Source organism: Strix uralensis, chromosome 3 (genome assembly GCF_047716275.1).
Source record: "Strix uralensis isolate ZFMK-TIS-50842 chromosome 3, bStrUra1, whole genome shotgun sequence".
Classification (NCBI taxonomy): Eukaryota; Metazoa; Chordata; class Aves; order Strigiformes; family Strigidae; genus Strix; species Strix uralensis.
In genome coordinates this window covers 134,908,033-134,927,784 of record NC_133974.1, presented here as the reverse complement: position 1 = coordinate 134,927,784, position 19,752 = coordinate 134,908,033, and the positions used below count along the sequence as shown (strand labels likewise).

At 36.8% G+C, this 19,752-nt stretch overlaps 1 protein-coding gene across 3 annotated transcripts in view; it reads left to right on the top strand.

The window, feature by feature from the left end:
• Positions 1–19,752, top strand: part of EML6 (EMAP like 6) — a 119,174-nt gene that overhangs the window by 52,983 nt on the left and 46,439 nt on the right. For all 3 annotated transcript variants that reach the window (XM_074864519.1, XM_074864518.1, XM_074864517.1), the window contains exons 7-15: positions 2,694–2,895; positions 7,940–8,077; positions 10,627–10,883; positions 11,262–11,474; positions 12,119–12,286; positions 13,173–13,279; positions 16,329–16,447; positions 17,123–17,309; positions 17,998–18,103. In XM_074864519.1, the coding sequence (XP_074720620.1) occupies positions 2,694–2,895; positions 7,940–8,077; positions 10,627–10,883; positions 11,262–11,474; positions 12,119–12,286; positions 13,173–13,279; positions 16,329–16,447; positions 17,123–17,309; positions 17,998–18,103 (1,497 nt within the window). The remainder of the gene's footprint in view (positions 1–2,693; positions 2,896–7,939; positions 8,078–10,626; positions 10,884–11,261; positions 11,475–12,118; positions 12,287–13,172; positions 13,280–16,328; positions 16,448–17,122; positions 17,310–17,997; positions 18,104–19,752) is intronic.

Sequence of the window (19,752 nt, the reverse complement as noted above, 5' to 3'; positions counted from 1 at the left end):
TGCAGGCAGTCTGTTCCTGATAAAGCTCAGAATAACATACATGAAGGGTGACACAGAGCACAGTGGTCACACACGGAACATGCATGTTCAGCCTCCTTTGTTCTTTGTGAAGTGCTTCAGGGAGGGAGCTTTGTCCAACACGTTTGCGAGACCACATTAGAAGCCATTTTTTTTATTCTTACTGCTGCCTGGGATGTGCCCACACTCAATGCAAAACAGACTTTAGCTACTTTTAATTGACTGTAGTTATCTTCTGTGGAAAATTATTACTTGAGAATTATAATTTAGATTACAGAGCTGTAATGTATTCATAAAGGTGTTTTCCTCAAGCACATTTTCTGCAGAAAGCCCCTAGCTACCCTTCTGCAGGCTGCCTAAGAAGAGATTTTGATCCTGATGGAAGTTCAATCAAGGAAAGGCTTTTTGAAAGTGAATTCTCATTAGACATGCTATGGAGTGATTCTACCTTGATGCCATTATTTCTACCATCTCCTAAATGCTACAGGGTACGGAATGTATAGATGAGAGCAGAGAAGTAGAACCAGGCACTGTAACTGCAGCTATATGGGCTGAAAGACAGTCAATAGAGGGCTTCACTGCCGTCTTAGTTGGCAAAAGTAGTAAAAAATTCCATTAGCAGAAAGTGAATCGAGTTGCCATTTAGATCTTTATAACAAATTTTTAAAAATTGATTAATTGATTTCTAAAATCTAAACCTGAAACACTGTCCAAATCTTGTCTTAAAAGCATTTAAATCCTTCAGATTTATGTATGTTTGTTAAAATAAAAACATTGCCTGCTTTAATGGCAAGAAACTGACTTAAGCAAGTCTGCAGAATTTTATCAAAGCTTAGTCAAAGATGGTGTGCCCATGAGTATAATCACTGAGACTAAGTAAGAAGACATGGTGCTGTATCTGTGAGAAGTGTGGTGGGACTGCTGGTTGACTACAGCTGTAAAAAATCAGGACCTTGGGGGTGACTGCAGGTCATAAAACCCAAGTGTGCACTTATACCCTGTCACCATCATTTAAAAAAGTGTTTATCTTTTTCCTGTTTCAGGGTTTCTTCTCTCTCTGTGTTCTTTCAATCTTGCCTGCGATGTTCCTGTTATGTCTCTGTCCTTTTCTGCTGTTTCTGTCTCCATATGTCCTCCCCTGATGATCGCTTCTGTTAGTGCTTGCTGCTGACAGACCGTGGAAATTCTGCTTCAGTTATGTCAGTGGCACTGATTAGTTTAAGCACGTATGTAACTTCAAGCAATGGTGGTAGCCTTAAGGGCTTACCTACGACCTCCTGTTCCTTCTTGCCAATTACTTTTTTCCAAAGCGGTTTTGCAAAGGCATCAACTTTCAAACTTAAAACATTTTTCTAGGGTGCCAGGAGGATATTTCCCGCCCCCCACCCCATATATATATATGCATTCATCAGTTATCCTGTAGTGAAGAGTGCTAAACACTTGGTAAATGAGGTGCTTCACCAGTAACGATCTGATCATAGGCTTGGCTTTTATATTTAAACATACATGTCTATTAGTAAAAAGGTCTGATAATAGATAATCTTTATGTGCAGTACATCACAGAAAACATCAAAAGATGTCTCTTGTATTCTAAAACTTAATAGTACCCATTTTCCACTTACCCTCTGAACTTCATTCCTTCTGTGGCCTTTGGTGTGTATCAGCAAGATGTCAGTCATAACTTCAGTATAATTTAGCTAAGTCACAAAATAACATTATCAAGATTTAAAGGTACTGGAAATGGACAAGACAATAAACGAAGATTAATTTGCCCCTCTCAAGAGATGACACAAAATGCCTACAATATATTTTATTTATGGGGACAGTAGTTAATTGTATTGTGTATTTGGTTCCAAAAGATGTTAAAATGATGACACAATTGACCTTGACTACATGACAAATGTATTTTTTATTCATTCACATCTCTCAGAACCTAGACTCATTATCCAAACTTTAATTTTCATATACTGGAACAGAAAATACAAACGCTGCAGGCAGTCAACCAGAGGACGCTATCAAATTGCTCAGCCTGCTCAGAGGGTATTTTTAAGCTTTTGGTTAGTAAAATTCAGTCTTCAAAGTTAGGATCAGATTTGTAGAATAAGATCAATTTCTTTAAAAGCTACACAAAGCAAGATTCTCTTGGTTTGGGATTTTTTTTTTTTTTTTAATAAAATAATTGGTTGGGACTAAAATGGAGAAGTGTGAAAACATGGGCACAAACCATTTAAATTTACCATTAAAATTTTGTTCAACATTTTATTTAAATGTGCAAAAAAGTAAGGTACTGAAAAAAGGAATAAACCCAGTTCCAGTCACAGGAACCTTGCCTAATCTAAAACGTAGATCTTTAAATCATGGGAAATTGAATTGTTTTTTAAAGTAAATTCCCAAGGTGTATACAAAGCATAAGAGCTTGATCCCTTGAGAAACTGGCTGCAGAAATGTTAGACGCTCAGCATTTTCCCAGGATTGAGCCTTCTCTTTTTCTGTCAAATGGAGATAATTTAACATAACTATTTTGAGATTTTCATCTGCTGTGATGTATTATGAGACTTCCATGTCAAAACATAACACTTGTTATAAAGTAACTCTTGAAGTCTTAATGATCTTCACTGTACTATCACTTTGTCTGGTCAGTGCCATTAATCTAAGATTATTCTGTCCCCTGTCAGGTTTGTCCATCCGAAGTGTCTGTTGGAAAGCGGACAGACTCTTAGCAGGGACTCAGGACAGTGAAATATTTGAGGTGCTAGTAAGAGAGAGAGATAAACCCATGCTGATCATGCAGGGTCATTGTGAAGGGGAGCTCTGGGCCCTGGCAGTCCATCCAAAGAAGCCTTTAGCAGTCACAGGCAGTGACGACCGATCTGTACGGTAAGGCTAGATATTATTTATTTTTTATCTACTCATTCATGTACACATTAACTTGTAATTTAATTATTTTCTGGCCTTATGTTTAGACTCCATTAAGACAACGGGATTTTTTTCCATGTTTTTCTTAGCAGCTTTGCTTTTTCTCTTCAGACCCCATATTTGGGCTCCACACATCATGTAAAAGTAATCAGAATTTGTGTTCAAAACATGATGAATTGATTATACTCTGCTTTAAGTACTAATTATTTACAGTTCTAAACAGCAGGTATAGGTATCTAAGTGGAGAATGGTCACCTCATACTTCTCTTCTGTTAATACTATCCAACAAACCTGAAACCTAAATACTTTTGTCCTATGTCTTACACATCAGGTGTCTGCCTCAGCCTTGCGCGTTTAGAAAATCTGATCTAAACCAAATTCATTTAAAATCCCAGGAAATGAGATTAATGAAAATGCACTGGTGTACCCCAGTGAAAAAGATCTTCCAGATGTTTAGTTGTAGCACTTGTGCCTCAAAGCTTTGTAGAAGAGAATTGAAATTTCATACACCTATTTGTGGGAATTGTCTCAAAGTCAAGGATGTTCCTTTTCCTGTCCCTGTTAACATTTGGCAAATTGATAAGTCTCTGAAAAGAAACTAAACATTTTTAATATGCTTAGTAAGACTTTACTGTAAAGTTTTTATGGACTACTAGTCAACTTATTTCAGAAACATATATGTGGGTTCTACCATTTGGCCATATTTCAACGGGCCAATCAGTCTCCTACCATATGTATGGCTTCTAATTTATGCTCTTTCAGATTCCACATTATGATTCACCTCTGTCTTGAAGCTTGCTGGTCAGTTGGAATTTCTTTTTCCCTTTCCTTTCTATCTTTTTACTTGTACTGCTTTCTTATTTCTGCCATCCCTCATCTCTTTCTAACCATAATTAAAATCTGAAGTGGGAAACTAAGACTGCCAGTTGTTCACTACAGTCCTGTTATCTCCCTGTTTCAAGAAATAGTATTATTTCTTTCAGTTTATAAAACGCGTGAATAGTCTCTTCTGCTTCAGTTTGTCTGTACAGTTTTATAGACAGGCACAAATTCACACTGCCTGCATTCTAGTAGGATGCAAGCCAGTTCTGGAGCAAGAGCTGCAAAACTGGGATTAGCACTGTGCTGCCCTTAGGCTAATAAGCCTTGCTAAGATTTGGGATTTATTGTCTTGGACTGGCCTCTGGTTGGGATGGTAATTCAGCTCTGGCTTGGAGCTGCACAATGGACTGCTGACTCAAAGGGTGCTTGAACAAACTTGTGCCCCTTTGTGAAAGACGGCGCAAGCATGCTCTTTGTGCACAGAAAGGCTTAATGAGTGGTGCTGTTAGAATTATTGTGGTCGTTGTTGTTGTTGTTATGTTACTGATGCCTTTGGACGTTGCCAGTCTATAAAACGTGCGTTTGTTAACATTGCGGGTATTTTACTGCCCTACATCATACATCTGTTTAGCTGCTTAGGCACTAGAGAATGTGGGATTGATTGTTCAGATAGTGATGTTTTTTTATATACTACGGCTTTATGTGAGGAATTCCAGTAAAATATATAAATATTTTCAATAAGATAAAAAAGTACACAAAAGGATTTTCTTGCCATTTTTTTTCAATAATAAGATTGTATTGACAGGAATGTTTCTGTATTGCTGTTCATTGTGGAATTTTTCTTAGTATTGGATTATCACATTATTTTGAAAAGAGTGGCTATATAATATAAAACCAAATTGTTTTACAAATACAAGTATTTAGCGGGCCAGATTATTTTCTCAAGTGAGATGTCTAGGTGAAAAGGACCACTGTAGAGTTAAGGGGAATGGCTGTAGATTTTCCCTAGCAGAGCTGAGAGAAGGCTCTAGCCAAATACGGGTTTCCTATGTTTTAAACTTCAAAAGCACATCAACTAGCAAAGCTGCCTGCTTCCTGTCTTTTACAACAGGAACAAAAAGAAACAACGTTCTCATCTGAATGCTAAGAGGCATACAACGTTATTGATTATGTTTGTGCAGTGGAGCTCACATGTGTCTTCTTGTAGCGTAAGCGTTAGGACGTCTCGCTGCAGGACCACCACGAGCTGCTGTTCTGGCAGAACGTCCCCCCTATGCGGTCTGTCGTCTTGAAGGATCTCTTTCTGTAGTCCTGCATTTATAAGGAGATTGATTAGAACCTGGTTTTATATGAATCCATGTGAATATTTATAACTCAGATTTTTTTGTGTGAAGCATAGTTCTGCCAGTGGAATGAAACAAAGCAGCAGTAAAGCTTCTGTCATGAGCTGTGGCTTTTTCTGCAAATGAAGAGGTTGCTAGTAAGCCTCTTGGGAGGCCGTAATCAGTATGTGCTCCAATAAACTCACCTGTCAGGGATATGACAGACAAGACTGGAATATTGACTAATAAAATAATGTTTCATGAGCCTGTTTGGGTTTTTAAAACTCATTCATTTAAACAAATGCATAGCAAAGCTGCCAAAGAATGGTGAAAACATGTCTTTGGCTTATTTGAAAATATATACACTTTTTATACGGAAATAGCTATTTATCTGGCTTTTCCAAAAACAACATGCAGAAGTATTTTGCCAGAAGAGATACTTTTTCTGTTTTCATAAGCAAAGCCAGGCTTTTATTTTGTCAGTTGTGTGTACAAATGCCTGTATTGTGCAAAATGCTTTTTTTTTAAAGAAAACTGAAATACTCTGCTTGCACTGCCGTGTATTGCCGTTACACTTGAATGTATTGGTCAAAGTGATCCATGTGAAACCAACATTTTGGAGGCAAATTTTATCCTGGTGTTTCCTTTGAAATCTTTCCAAATCCTTTCTGGTTCATTCTTTATTGTATTGGGCTCATAGCTTCTCCCTAGCAAGGCTGCTAAGCATCTTGCATCTTGTCTACTTCTGTTTTCTCTTTCAAAACAGTTTTAGCATCCCACATGCATTTTTTTCACCAGGAAATGGTACTTGCCATTATTTTCCCAGAGAAGCCTTTTCAAGTTCTTTCTCATCCTTGAATTCTTTCAGCCTGAGAAGAAACGAGCATCATTCGGGGTTATTGATTCTAGACTAATCCTAATAACATTAACCTCACAAGGCCCAAAAGGTTTCTTTCTCAATTAAGGCAGTCAAATTCTATAACCATTTTACTAAATTTATCAAACTCTTATCTTTATTTTTTTCTCCTGTTACTCTCCTTCAAGGCTGTATCTAAATGTTACTGCTGGGGTGGTCAGAAACTTCCTTCTTTCCAGGCTATATTCAACGTTCTGTTTATGCTATTTGTTCTAGTGCCAACACGGTCCTTCAGCATAAGTTTTTCTCCTTCTTTGACGTTTATCCTACTGATGTATTTTTGGAAGCAATACTATCCCTTCCTGGCCTTTGTTTCACTAAGGTATAAAAGTTAAACTCTTTTGGTCTTCTTTAATGTGATACAGTCTTCATTCTCTTATACATCCTAATAATCCTTCACTGCATCTGTTCCTGTTTTTATTCTGATTTCTTGAAATAACTTGTCAAGAACGTGACAGATGAGGTCACTATGTGTTGTGTGCTATTGTTTTTGTGTACCTCCTGGAGTAGCACCCAGGATGTATTTTAGGAGCAAGTTTCCTTTTTCCTGTCTGCAGCTCACTCATGGATCATAGTCATTCTAAAACTGAAAAATAGTGTGAGATCTTACTTCTTTTTGCTGGTTTCACTTGTTTCTAGCTTACAGCACAGTGCTAGACATAAGGGTCCGAAAGTACAGGCTTTGGTTAAATTTCATTCCATGTCTATTTGTTTCATCATCAAGAAACCTGTTTCTTCCAATATGATAAATCCATCTCTGGGTTCACAGTGCCTCCTGGCTTGCTGTCCGTAGCAAATCTCATTAGCATTCTCATCTTTTGTGCCCGTGTCTCCAGTGAAAGTATTAAATGTTACTATTCCAAAGCTTGTACATAGAAATCTCAGTAGTATCTTCCATCCAGCCTAATTGTTTCTTTCTGTAAAGCTTGCTATAAAACCTCATCCGGTATCACATTACAGTTCTTGTACAAATTGCTGTTTTCTTGAGTTTAGCCAAAAATCACATATGCTACTAATTCAAATATTTTACTGAATATTTTATAAATCTTTTACAGATGCATTATAATTTACAACACTGTCCTCAAAATATAGTTGGGTATTGCTGACTTAATTTTTCTAGCCCAAGAGGTCTCTTATGCATTTTCTTCCATACTTTTAATTATTCTTTTCTTTAAAAATGTTTCTAAATCCTGCATACTACTGAGATCTGCTTGTGTAGTGATCTGGAAAGCTCCCTCCATTCCTTCTTAAAAATATAGGTACATTATTTGCTTCTCTCCATCTTATGGCATAATTTATTGATTGATTCTTTTGATTTAAAATTAAGTAAATGAGCAAATTGGCTTGCAGCTTTGTCTGCTTCATTCAGGGTTATGGCAAGAAAATTTTCCCCATGGTTGGAATGTTTATGCTCTCTGAGTACTGCTTTCACTTTCAGTGAAAATTTCAGTCTGATCTGCACTGACCCTGTCTGTCTACGGAAACTAATTTTTTAATTACTCATCTAGGAGAATTCTATTATATCAGATAAGTAAAGTCTGGAGGTAACACCAAATGATTATGTAATTTAGTTTCACCCTGTTTTCACTTCTGCTATCACAGATGTGTATTCAGGTCTGAGGTGCCATGCCTGCCAGAACTGGGAATAGTAAAGGCTCCTTTATTTTGACAGAAATTTGAACCTGGAATCTGACATGAAGGTGTCTGAAAGCTTCATTTGATATTATTTACCATGACATTTAGTGCCACTGTCAGAAAATTCCATGTCCATTCTGTGACTGTCTGATTCAGACAGTCATTGTACACCCTCTTCCTCTTCTTCTAGATCGATAAGCAAATGAGCCTCTACCAATTGAATTAGACTTTTTATTTTTCCTCTTGATGATATCGAAATGTTTTGCAGTCAAGAAAAATCTGCTACTGCTTTCCATGTCCTTTGATGCAGCTTATGGAGTCTGGCTGACCATGCCTTGATAGCCCGTTGTAATATGGAAGAAGCGGTGCGGAGCGTGTCTTTCAGTCCTGATGGCTCGCAGTTAGCGCTGGGAATGAAGGATGGCTCCTTCATTGTTCTTCGAGTGAGGTGAGAAAATCTTACCCTGTTTCTCAGGTTAGTGGGGGTTACAAGAAAATCTTACAAGTTTCTCACGTTAGTGGGGGGGAGTAACTCAAGATCATTTATGAAATCTCTTATTCCTATAAAAATTAAAAATCATTGGGTATTTTATCAGAAACAAAGAGTAAAATTGAGCGTATGCTTAAAACACCACTTGGTGTTTTAAAAGGTGGTAGTTTGGAAGTGAGGAGCAATGCTTTATTTAATTCAAAGTGTTAGCTCTTAGTAACAATGTTGATAAAATTTAAGATTTTCAAGTTTGGTGGGTTTTTTTAATTCTGATATTATACAGATACCTTGTGAAAAGAAATGTGTGTAACAGAGATAACACAGTTTTGAGAGAGATCTTCGTGATCATATGGTTCATTTCTTGCCATACACAAGAATGGATACTATGCAAAATAATCAATGATTGAAAGACATTTTTAAGCAAGTGCAAGATGTTTGTGAATTCTACTTTTCATATTAGATGACAAGCCTCTTTTTGCATGAGTGCATCATATGCAGTAGGCATTTTCTGTGTGGAATACTGTTACGGAAGACACACAAAACCAGGTGAAACATAACATTGGTTGTAGAGTGAAATAGCCAAACAAAATAGCATGATTACAAAATACACAAGCTATTTTAGCCTGTACTCAGTACAAGATCTGTGAAAACTCCTGTAATGTACCGCTTTAACTTAAGTGACCTATCATATTGATTTAAAATCCTTTTCAAAGACTAGTGTTTTTCTAAAGAAGTTAATCGTCTTTGTCTCACAGTAGTCTTGTCTTTGCTAATTTGCCTGATATGTAACATTATTCATGATTCAGCTGGTGGAGAGCGATAATGGAAACCCCAGCATTATTCCTGAAAGAGTGGCAACACCCTTGTGTAAGGCCCTGAATGCAGTTGCACCTCCATCTGTTCCTTGTCTGTGACAGATCTTCTGACAGTAACAAATGTGCAGCCTGTGATCCGGCAAACTGGACAATAGCAATGTGTTTTGGTGTCATTTTTTTGAATCATGCACTCAGCAACATGAATCCTTGTTCTCCTTTTTCTTGGCCATGAAGGATCTGGATCTACGGAATAATCCAAAGAATTAGCTGCTCTCCTCAACTGCAGTATTCCCCACTATGGACTAGTTGTGTTACCAGTGTTCAGTAATAAGGCAGACTAGGAACAGGGTTGGTTTTTTTCCCAAACACTTTTTGAAGGAAAAAAATGGCTATGAATAAATAAGAATTTTCCCAACAAAATTTCTACTGTTATTGACATTTTGGAGTTTTACCATTTTAAGAGAAACTTCTAACAAAATTATTCTGTTAGGTTTTTTATGATCCTGGTCATCTATAATATTAATCTCTCCATTCGTATCAGCATCTCCCAGAAATCTGTCTTCAGTTACAGATGATTCTCCTTTCAGGACTCTGCTTTTAACAGTACTGTGTATCATTATTTTTAAGATATATTAACAAAATTTCTTGTTTTCTAAATAAATTTCACTCCTTTTATAAATTTGATGTTATAGCAGTAACTCATTAGAGCAGAAATCAGGAAAAACATTTTAAAAACTTTAAATGGAGAGTAACAGAAACATGACATCTGCCGAAGACTGTTCTTCACAAAATTTTGTTACAGCCCAGATGTATAATCTGGTATGGATTGTCTTTGTAAATACAAAATTAACGGCACTAAGATTTGACTCATTGTTCAGTCAACTCAAGGGAGTATTTTAGAATTTTTTTTAAATGTTAGTTTTAGTTCTGTTCTCATAGCGAAAGAATTTGGGGAATCCTACTTGCAAAAATTTTTTCTTCGTTCAGTAGCATTGCACTTTTTGGTTCCTTGGTTAATAGGGAAGGGGGTTATATCAAATATAATTTGATAGGGAAGAAATGAATATTTTTTTGAAAACTAGACTGTAAAGCTGTCTTGGATTTTTTTTTTTAATTTTTTTTTTTTTTTAAAGACACATGCAAGTTGTGGTTCCTCTGTTTTTCCACTGGTAGGTTGTAGCGGTGCTGGAACCCCCAAAGCTGTAGCTAACAGGTCATGGCACGCGGGATTAATCATATCTAACTAGCAGTCTAATTGTTAGCCTCTAACCTCAACTGTTTGCCCGTCTCCCCAAAAGAGTCCACGTGGAGAAATGGGTATCTCCCAAAGGCCATTTCAGCGTGGTCTTGTGAGAGACGGGGTAATGGAACTCTTTTTCTATTGCCTAGGTTAAAACAAAAACTAAGTCTGGTCTAGTTTAGGCTAGACAGCTAACTATTTTACAGCTAAAGTTCGGTGGATAGAATGAAGAGTATCGTTGACAAGTTAGGTTGTTTCTAACTTTTGCTGTAAAAGTCTGCTTCTAACCCATGAAAGCAATAGGAACTTACCAAAAAAGGATTTTTTTGGGGTGAAATACGCTTTTTGCTGTACAAATTATTCAGTGTATCTATCTCCGTGTTTGTCTTACATATTTGTGGATTGCATGTTCACAAGTTTACAGTTCCCATTTTCACTGTTGGTTCTTGCAGAGACATGACAGAGGTAGTTCATATTAAAGACCGAAAAGAAGTAATCCATGAAATGAAATTCTCACCAGATGGCTCTTACCTTGCTGTGGGTTCTAATGATGGCCCAGTGGATATCTATGCGGTTGCTCAGCGATACAAAAAAATAGGAGAATGCAACAAATCTTCTAGTTTTATAACTCATATTGACTGGTCTGTGGATAGTAAATTCTTGCAAACCAATGATGGTGCAGGAGAGAGACTGTTCTACAAGATGCCATGTAAGTTTACAAGTGGCTCATGTTATGAACAAGTAAATGTCAGTGTTGATTTGAAAGAATAACAAAAATACTCTATAAATAGTATATCTGCAAGTGGAGTTTCTTGACTGGAACTTACATAAATATCTAATGGTTCTCCACTTTTGTATGTTTTTAGCATGTTTATGTGCAGCTGCATTAGAACTTGTAAGATGTGTGATGTTGTCAAATACCACAAATGTGAGATTATACTAATTTAAGGTAAAATTTTGAATCTTTATAATTTATTGAGGCTAAAAGACTAATCCCAAGAAGAATACACAGATAAATGTGATGAAAAGAAATGGAGGTTACTGAAAAACAAATGATTGAACAGATTACTCACTGACATATTTTCAGCTGGGAAGCATCTAACTAGCAAAGATGAGATCAAAGGAATTCACTGGGCCTCATGGACCTGTGTGATAGGATCTGAAGTCAATGGAATTTGGCCAAAGTATACAAACATTACAGATGTCAACTCTGTGGATGGAAATTACAGCAGCTCAGTGCTAGTGACCGGAGATGATTTTGGACTGGTTAAATTATTCAGATTTCCATGTCTAAAGAAAGGTAAGATAGTATTTTCTATTTCTGAAGAATGCAATATTTACTTTGATACCATATCAGTATATTTTCTGATGGTGGCTTGGAATTCTTGTGTATATTTCAAATTAGCGTGTGCACAATTCCTATCAGTGTTAATGGACATAAAGGTGAGACTTTAGCCCTCCGTATCTAGTGATTTCCAGCCAGTGTGTATGTACTTGTTTTTAGAACTGTTGGGAACGTGTAGTTTGACATGTGTTTATTATGATATTACATTTTCAGAAACTAATTCAGCGAGACTTTATATCACATCAGAATTGTATCAACACCAGATGCACTACTATATTTTGTCCAAATTTATGCCAGTAACAATTTCAGAAACTTCAATAGGGTTTCACTGTCTGTTTTATGCCATTAATTTATGCCATTGTGTCTATTTTATGCCATTTATTTTTATTTTCTAATTACTATTAGTATGAGAATATCAAGAGGCATGTAAGTATTTTTATGTTTTCAGTTTTCATAAAAGTGTTTAAACTGTGTTCCCATTAAAAGCCGAACTTGATTGGTGTTGTGGTTTGAGCCCAGAGGGCAACTGATACCTTCATTGGTTGGCTACAATCTTACTTTTTTTTCTTCTCACTAAGAGTTCTGTTTTTGATTTTTAGGAGCCAAATTTAGAAAATACGTTGGCCATTCAGCACATGTAACCAATGTCCGCTGGTCCCATGATTTTCAGTGGGTTTTAAGTACAGGAGGTGCTGATCACTCTGTTTTTCAGTGGCGATTTATTCCAGAAGGGATAACAAACGGTGTCCTTGAAACATCTCCGCAAGGTAAAAATGATCTCTTCTTAATTATTTATTAAATAAAATCAACAGAGAATGAAGCACTGTTGGAAAAGCTTTTATTGAATTAGCATAGAATATTTTTATTATAATTCCCTGGAATTACATATACTCAGCATGTTTGGGACATTTTACTTTTCATCAACAGCTGTTTGTTTTAGGCAAGGTGTGTTAAAAACTCTTCTGCAGTCTGCTGTGTGGTATGTTTAGGAATACATGAGTAGTATTTGTCAAAGCGTACGAAAAAAGATATTTAGAGGGAGATGACTAGATCAAACCGAATTTTCAAAATGAGCCATCTAACTTGCGTTCAGAAGCCTGACTAGACAAGTGGAATTGTTTAATTTTCTTTTCAGTGCAAATTCACATATATGCATGATAGCTGTACTTTAGAATTGTTTTCTTGTTATATCCATGATGTGTGCAATATTGTACAAAAGCCATATGAACCAGTGGCACTTGCTGAAGATTGGATTCCCTTCAGCAAAAGGGCACAATTCACTCCGTACCTGCACAATTTGGTAAATGCCTGCGTTAGAGCAAATCTCTTTAGACACAGTGATCAGACTGAATGTTTTTATTTACCGTTTCTGTATGTTTTCACTCCAAAGCCTGTTAAGATAACCGTATTCTCTCAGATGATGGAAATGTACCAGTAACTAGTCAGTTATTCTACTTCCGCCCGCCACCTTCCTGCCCCAGGCATTGAAACAGGAGAAACAGAGATGAAAGCTGGCACATTCAGTCAGCCCTTGTGATTTTTACAAGTTCTTGAATACTGCTTTGCACATAAGCTAAATTATATAAAAACATCACATTTTATTTTCCTGTGATTAGATGTGTTCAATATGTTGCTTGGGTTTTTTTTATGCAGAGGGTGGCGTTGATTCCTACAGTGAAGAATCAGATTCAGATTTATCTGATGTGCCAGAGTTAGATTCTGACATTGAGCAGGAAGCTCAAATCAACTATGATCGCCAGGTGAGTAAAAATTAACACACTTTGCCAATTATCTGACAATTTATTGTGACTATTTAGTAAAGATAAGTAAAAGAAGTTTGCAGCTAATTCATCAGACTGCTTTAAGAAGGTTATTTTGACAGTATTCAGCTGTTTATGCAAGCAATATACATAAAAACACAGTTTACTTTAGCTGGAGATGACAATTTAAAAGGGTTTGGAGAAAAAACATTAGTGTTTATACTACTATATGTTAGAATAAAGAATATATCTTAAAAAGCACAAAATTAAACAAGATTTTGTGAGACCCTATTGCTATTCCCATTCCCATGATAGGTTTTAGAGAAGACTTTTCGGTCCTATCAAATTTAGAATCCCAATTTGTAGAATATGGCTCATGGGGTTGTTGTATGACTTTTGCACATTCAAAGCAGAATACTCTCTTAATGAGTGTGAAGCCTGTATAATGCATTTATCTGTGACAAGATTCTTTTTTATTGCCAAGGACAACAATGTCTTAGAATTAAAATTGCCCTAGTTTATGGGAACCAAGCAAAACTGGTCTTTAATAATCACTTAATAGGCTTAGTTTTTTTTCTATTTTCGGTACATCTATGTTCTGAGATAAATTAAGATAGGTTGGTTCCATGCAAGAAGAAAACAAATAAGTGTTCTTTACTGCATTGATTTTTTTCAGGAATGGTAGTACACCATTCCACTCTTTAACCTGATCTTTCAGTGTTGATTTATGCTTTGTCACTATGGGCGTGCCTGATGATCAGGACCGTTGCCTGAGCGCAGTTACAGTCACCAGATCTGCTGTGCTCATGTCACGTGGGCACGGTGGGACTGCACCCCTCTCTGTGAGGGCACTCTCTGGGCCTTGTTATCGTGCTCAGCTCTTGGCTCCTCTTTCACAAAGCAGCTTTACCTTGCTGCTCCCTGATGTGAGATTTCACCCAACCTGCATCGTAACAATTTGCACTCACACTACTATATTAGAGAACATCATTCAAGTCACAAAGTCACATGAAATTTAGAAAATGCCATAATAAAATGTAGTTTTGCCCTTTTTAGGTGCATGGATTATGATTACACTTTTCTGCAGGACTTCTACTTCACTTGGTGTGTGGGATATTTAGTTCTTACCTAACAAGAAACTATTAGCTCTTTTTTCATTCATCAGGCTGTTCCATGGCCAGCTTTCTTGCACACTGCTTGAACATGTCTGTGAAGAAAGAATTATTTTCCTTGTGGTTCTTTGCATTCCATTCATGATACTGAGTCACGTGGAAGGGCTCTCTTATCCTGGGTTTGAAGGAAAGGAAACATTAACATCAAATTCTGCTATCTGACTTCTGACTTTCACTTGTATTTAAAAATACCTGAGACCTGATTTTCAGGAGCTGTTGTCATTGTGAATAGAATATTACTTGTTACCTTGTCAGTTGCAGCGGTGAAAGGTCAGAACTTCCTCAGACCAGAACTGGCAACTTGTACTAAGCGTGAAAAATACCCAGTAAGCTTGGTTCAAGTTGGTTTGAGTCATTTAATGGCTGATACAGAGCTGCTTTCTTCACTGTGGAAGGATCGCCTCTAATGTTCCATGCTTTAGCCAAGGACCATCCTTTGTCTTTTCACCTCACTTTCTAGATTCTGCAATAAATTACATCGGTCCTTCTGACAGCATCTTATTTTACCTCTGTATTACAGAGATTGATTGTGTTTGCCAAATGATACAGAGGTTTTGTCAAATTTTCTCCCTCCCCTCTCCTTTACTCCAAGTCTCACTGGAGTGCTTGTCCTGTCTTCCTCCTCCTCTCCTTCTCCTGATTTTCCATCTGTATTCAGATTAGACAGCATCCTCCTCCACTCTGTCTATGTGTCAAAAAGGATGCCTGGGTTTAAAAACTAAAAGTGAAAAAACAGTTGTAGGCAGTTAAACAGCAATATTCCAGGCAGGTTAATGCATGAAAAAACTAGAAGCAACTTAAAATAGAATCTTATATGGGAAGTGTGAGACAACCCCAAGCATAAGCTGCACTTCACGTTTTGTTAAAGGAAATAATTTTCAAAAGCACGTGGAAACAAAAACATTAATCTTATCTTGAGAATTGGGTTTGGGTTTGGTGGGGTTTTTTTAATGTTATGGAAGAAACAGTATAGAGGATTCTAGATTTTGAGATGCGTTAGAAAATGATGATCCTATATTCTGTTTCATTGGTAGCCTTCACTGAGGAGCAACAGTAAATAAATGGATGAGAACACTCAGGATAAACTACAATACATATGAGTGACAGACACAATATGTTAAGGCTCTGTTTGCCTACCATTTCAAAATCTTGGCTCGTTATATGAACACCATTCTTGTAAAAACCCAGTGTTCCATCTTTGCAGTCAGGTAGACTTCTATGGGAATGGCAATTTCACTGTCCCTTTGCAAAGTCCAGGAAACACAGGTGCAGAAAACAAACACTAAAGCTTCATTTCAGCATTATAATGGATTTTACTTGGTGCCACAGCTTTGAAGACACTTCAGACATCTTTAGCAGTTCTACAGAGTTTCAGCATTTCTGAAAGATTTAAATGTATAGTATTTTGTGTATTTATAGAGCTGTAATTCTACTTCAGGATTCTGGGCACATTGGCAAATCACTTCAGTGCTGTTGGTTACTGTATATTTCACCGTAATCCCTAGATAGAATTAATTATGTTCAGCTTTGAGTATGTACACTGAAGCATGTATGAAGTTAAAAGACACTTAAAGAGTTCCAGTCAATATTTAAATTCCTTTTCAGTAAGTGACACTGGAATCTTCTAGAAAAATTACACTCTGATGCTGCTACTCCAAACGAATGTTCTGGGCCACTCACATGTCAGGGGACTTCACTGTCTGGAAAACATTTATTATCTGGAATTCTGTAGGGAGCAACGGTGACTCACTCTGTGTTATAACTACCGAACATCACATTAACATATATTAAATGTAATACTTAAAGTCACTTTCTTTCGTATATACAGATATTTAGAAAACTGGAGATGTGCAGTTAACTTTAACAATTTTCTTCAGGTTTACAAAGAAGACCTACCTCAGCTGAAACAGCAAAGTAAAGAGAAAAACCATTCTGTGCCCTTCCTTAAAAGAGAGCGAGCGCCTGAGGACAGTTTAAAGTTGCAGTTTATACATGGGTAGAGTAATATTAGATAATACTTGTTTTTTCTGATTGTTAAAACATCCTAGCAATGTTAATCAATTCACGTCAGCATTTAGCAAAGCATTTTTCAGTGCTTATCCACTACCACAATTAATTTGTTTCTCGTTATTACTGTGGGTAATTTTAGGAATGTCAGACAGATTTTCTTTTTTCAGTTGTATTTGTTAAGGAACAAGAGAAGTTATAGTACTGTAGCCATATAATAAATAATAAATCAGCATTGCATTTTATAAAATAACATTTTAAACTAGCTGCTGACTAGTTTACACATTATGTTTCCGGGAGCAAAGATTCTCTGTAAGTTGATCGTGTTAGCTGTGATTTGTAAAATGCCTGATGGATTCCTGCTTGAGTCCAATTCCCTGTAGAAGTTATCTGGATGCACTTCTATGTGAAATATACATTCTTTTTGTGAAATCAGTACTAATTTAGGAGTTAGGTGCAAAGTTAAACCTTGAGAGGATTCATGAATGCCTGTTCTCGGTGGGAATAGTCTCTCGCTGCCTGTGTGCTGTGATATTCTTGACCTAGCGTTGGTGCTGTAGCTGTACTCTTTTCAGGTTAATGCACAAATTATTTGCACAATTTGTTACAGAAACTACCAGAATAGTTTTGAAACAGAATATAACTTGTTTTGTATTTACTTCAGTTATAGAGGCTATGACTGTCGAAATAACTTGTTCTACACACAAGCTGGAGAAGTGGTATATCATATTGCTGCTGTGGCTGTGGTATATAATAGGCAGCAGCACACTCAGAGGCTGTATCTTGGCCATGATGATGACATCCTCAGCCTAAGCATTCACCCAGTGAAAGACTATGTTGCTACTGGACAGGTGGGTATTTAGAAGTGATAATCTCAGTAGAACATGGAAATAAATTCCCTTCACAGTATATAATTAGAAAAAATGTGGTTCTCTGTCCTTCAGTGGAGTGTTTCCTCCTAAATATGGGCAAGTGTATTGTTTCCTATATCCCTGCCAGACTGTTGGGGAATACTGGACTGGAAACTATTTGAGGTGATTATTAAATCATTTCTATGTAACAGAAGAACTGCCAGTCTTATGCTGTGGTCTTGCAAAACATCTTACATTCACTTTGAACCTCTGCTTTCATCTGTGAAATGCTGTATTTTATCTACATTCTAGGAGGTTTTGGTATTTCATTAGTCAGTCTCAGTATTTTTGTACTGTAGTAGCCTTCAAAAGCCCTACTCAGATAAAGGCTATTTTATGTTGGGCACTCTACTGATACCTGGTACTGAATATGATATACTCAGTATATTCATATATATTCATGTATCATGGTAAAGTACATTATTAATGTTATACTGAATACTGGTATTTTAGAGAATCTGTGCTGTTATTTCTCTAAAAGAGAAAATATATCTAGAAAAAGATAAGATAGGGCAAGTGGAAAAGTAGTTACCTCTGGAGTGTTTTGAAGATATGATAGTGCTAATTAGTGATATTGGTGTGCTTTGAACTGCTGTGAGCAGATGTTCCAGTTAACCCTCTGGTTTAGGTTGGAAGAGATGCTGCTATCCATGTTTGGGACACGCAGACACTGAAATGTTTATCATTGCTCAAAGGCCAGCATCAAAGAGGAGTGTGTGCACTGGATTTTTCAGGTACGCCACAACCTACATTTATCTAAACAATTAATTAAAAGGCAATCCTTATGATGAAAACTTAATTTGAATAGGTAGTCAGGTTTACAACCAATACAAATTTTAGATGAAAGTGTGCTGACAGTTTTGATAGCAATGGTGTGTGTAGTTAAGTCAGTAATGGGCCTTTTCTCAGTTGATCAATAATTGATTTTTTTGATGTCTGATACATAATACCGAGCATTACAGCTAGGCCTCTGGTGGCTGTCTACATGGTGGTATAACAATTTAATTTTATTAATGGTGACTTGAAGTGTCAGGTCACCATTAATGGCAGAATGGTGACTTGAAGTATATAAAGAAGTTGGAAATGTGATCTGTAGGTTTATACAATTCTTCAAATTTGCTAACACCTCCCACATTTTTCAGTGAGTTTACAGAAGAAGTAAATATGATGAACAATTGTCTGCTTGTTTCTCCTACTTGTCGTTCTGAGATGTACGACCTAAATTGTCTCAGTTATCAAAGGGTAATTCCTGTATTCAGCACTGAACAATGTAATCCTTACAGTGTTGACTTAGATGCTTTTGTGTCTTTATGAAGTACTTACAAATCCGTTCTCCCTTTTTCTATTAAAAAAAAAATAATTACTCTAGCTGAACTATCCTTTTCTTAACTCTGATTTTTTTTCAGTTAAACATAATTTATTTCATATCCTCCTCTCTAGAAATGTGGTAAGAACTCATTGGGACATAGATCACATTTATGAGACAAGGCTATGCGAAAGAAGTTTTACTTCCACAAAGATAAGTCTGTGGAACTGGGTCATATTCCATTATCAGAAGAGGAGCATTGGTGTTCATCCAAGAGCTGGAATTCAAATGTGAAATTACTGATCCAGTGTGGTGTGTAACTTAGCTCTGAAAGTCGATATGGTACCAGAAGAAGAGAAAATAGATAAGGAGGATCTAATTGACCTGGTGTGCATAGATGTTAAAAAACTTCCTATTAAGATCCCTAGTTGAACAAATGTTCATATATTTAGAGATTACCTTGCAGTTTACATTTTAGCAAAACCTAGGTTGCTGTATAGATAGTAGTACTCTGTGTATTACAATCCAGCATAAAGAATAAGCTTGCCACATATTCTGCAGACATAAATATATACAAAAGTATTAAAGCTCTTTTAACAAGTAGCTACCACTGGCATCATTACAGCATTGCTTTAGGACCTGATCCTGAGAATGCCCATATTGCGTTCCTGATGGGCTTTAGTCAAGATTCTTGGCAAGAGAGGAGCAGGCAGTTGTGCAAATACAGACTTCACCACAGGATCAGAGTGCTGCGTTGGGTCTACTTTGTAGGGAGTTCTTATCGTGTTCATAATAGATCTTCTAAATTAGATTTGGGTCACACTACTTGAAGCTTAAAGAAACAAACCCCAAACTCCAAAGATCCCTTTTTTTGGCTGTGCTTGATCTGGCGGCTGACTCTATACTACCAGTTCTCTCTGCCCTTACTCGCTTTGTAAAGCAGCTGCTATTGGCCAGCACTGAAGGAAGTGTAAAGGGCTGGATCACTGTTGTAGGACCATTCTAATGACACTGTGATTCGAAGATTATAATGGCATTCATGCAGTGCTTGGCTGTGCCCTCTGGTGGCTAACTTAA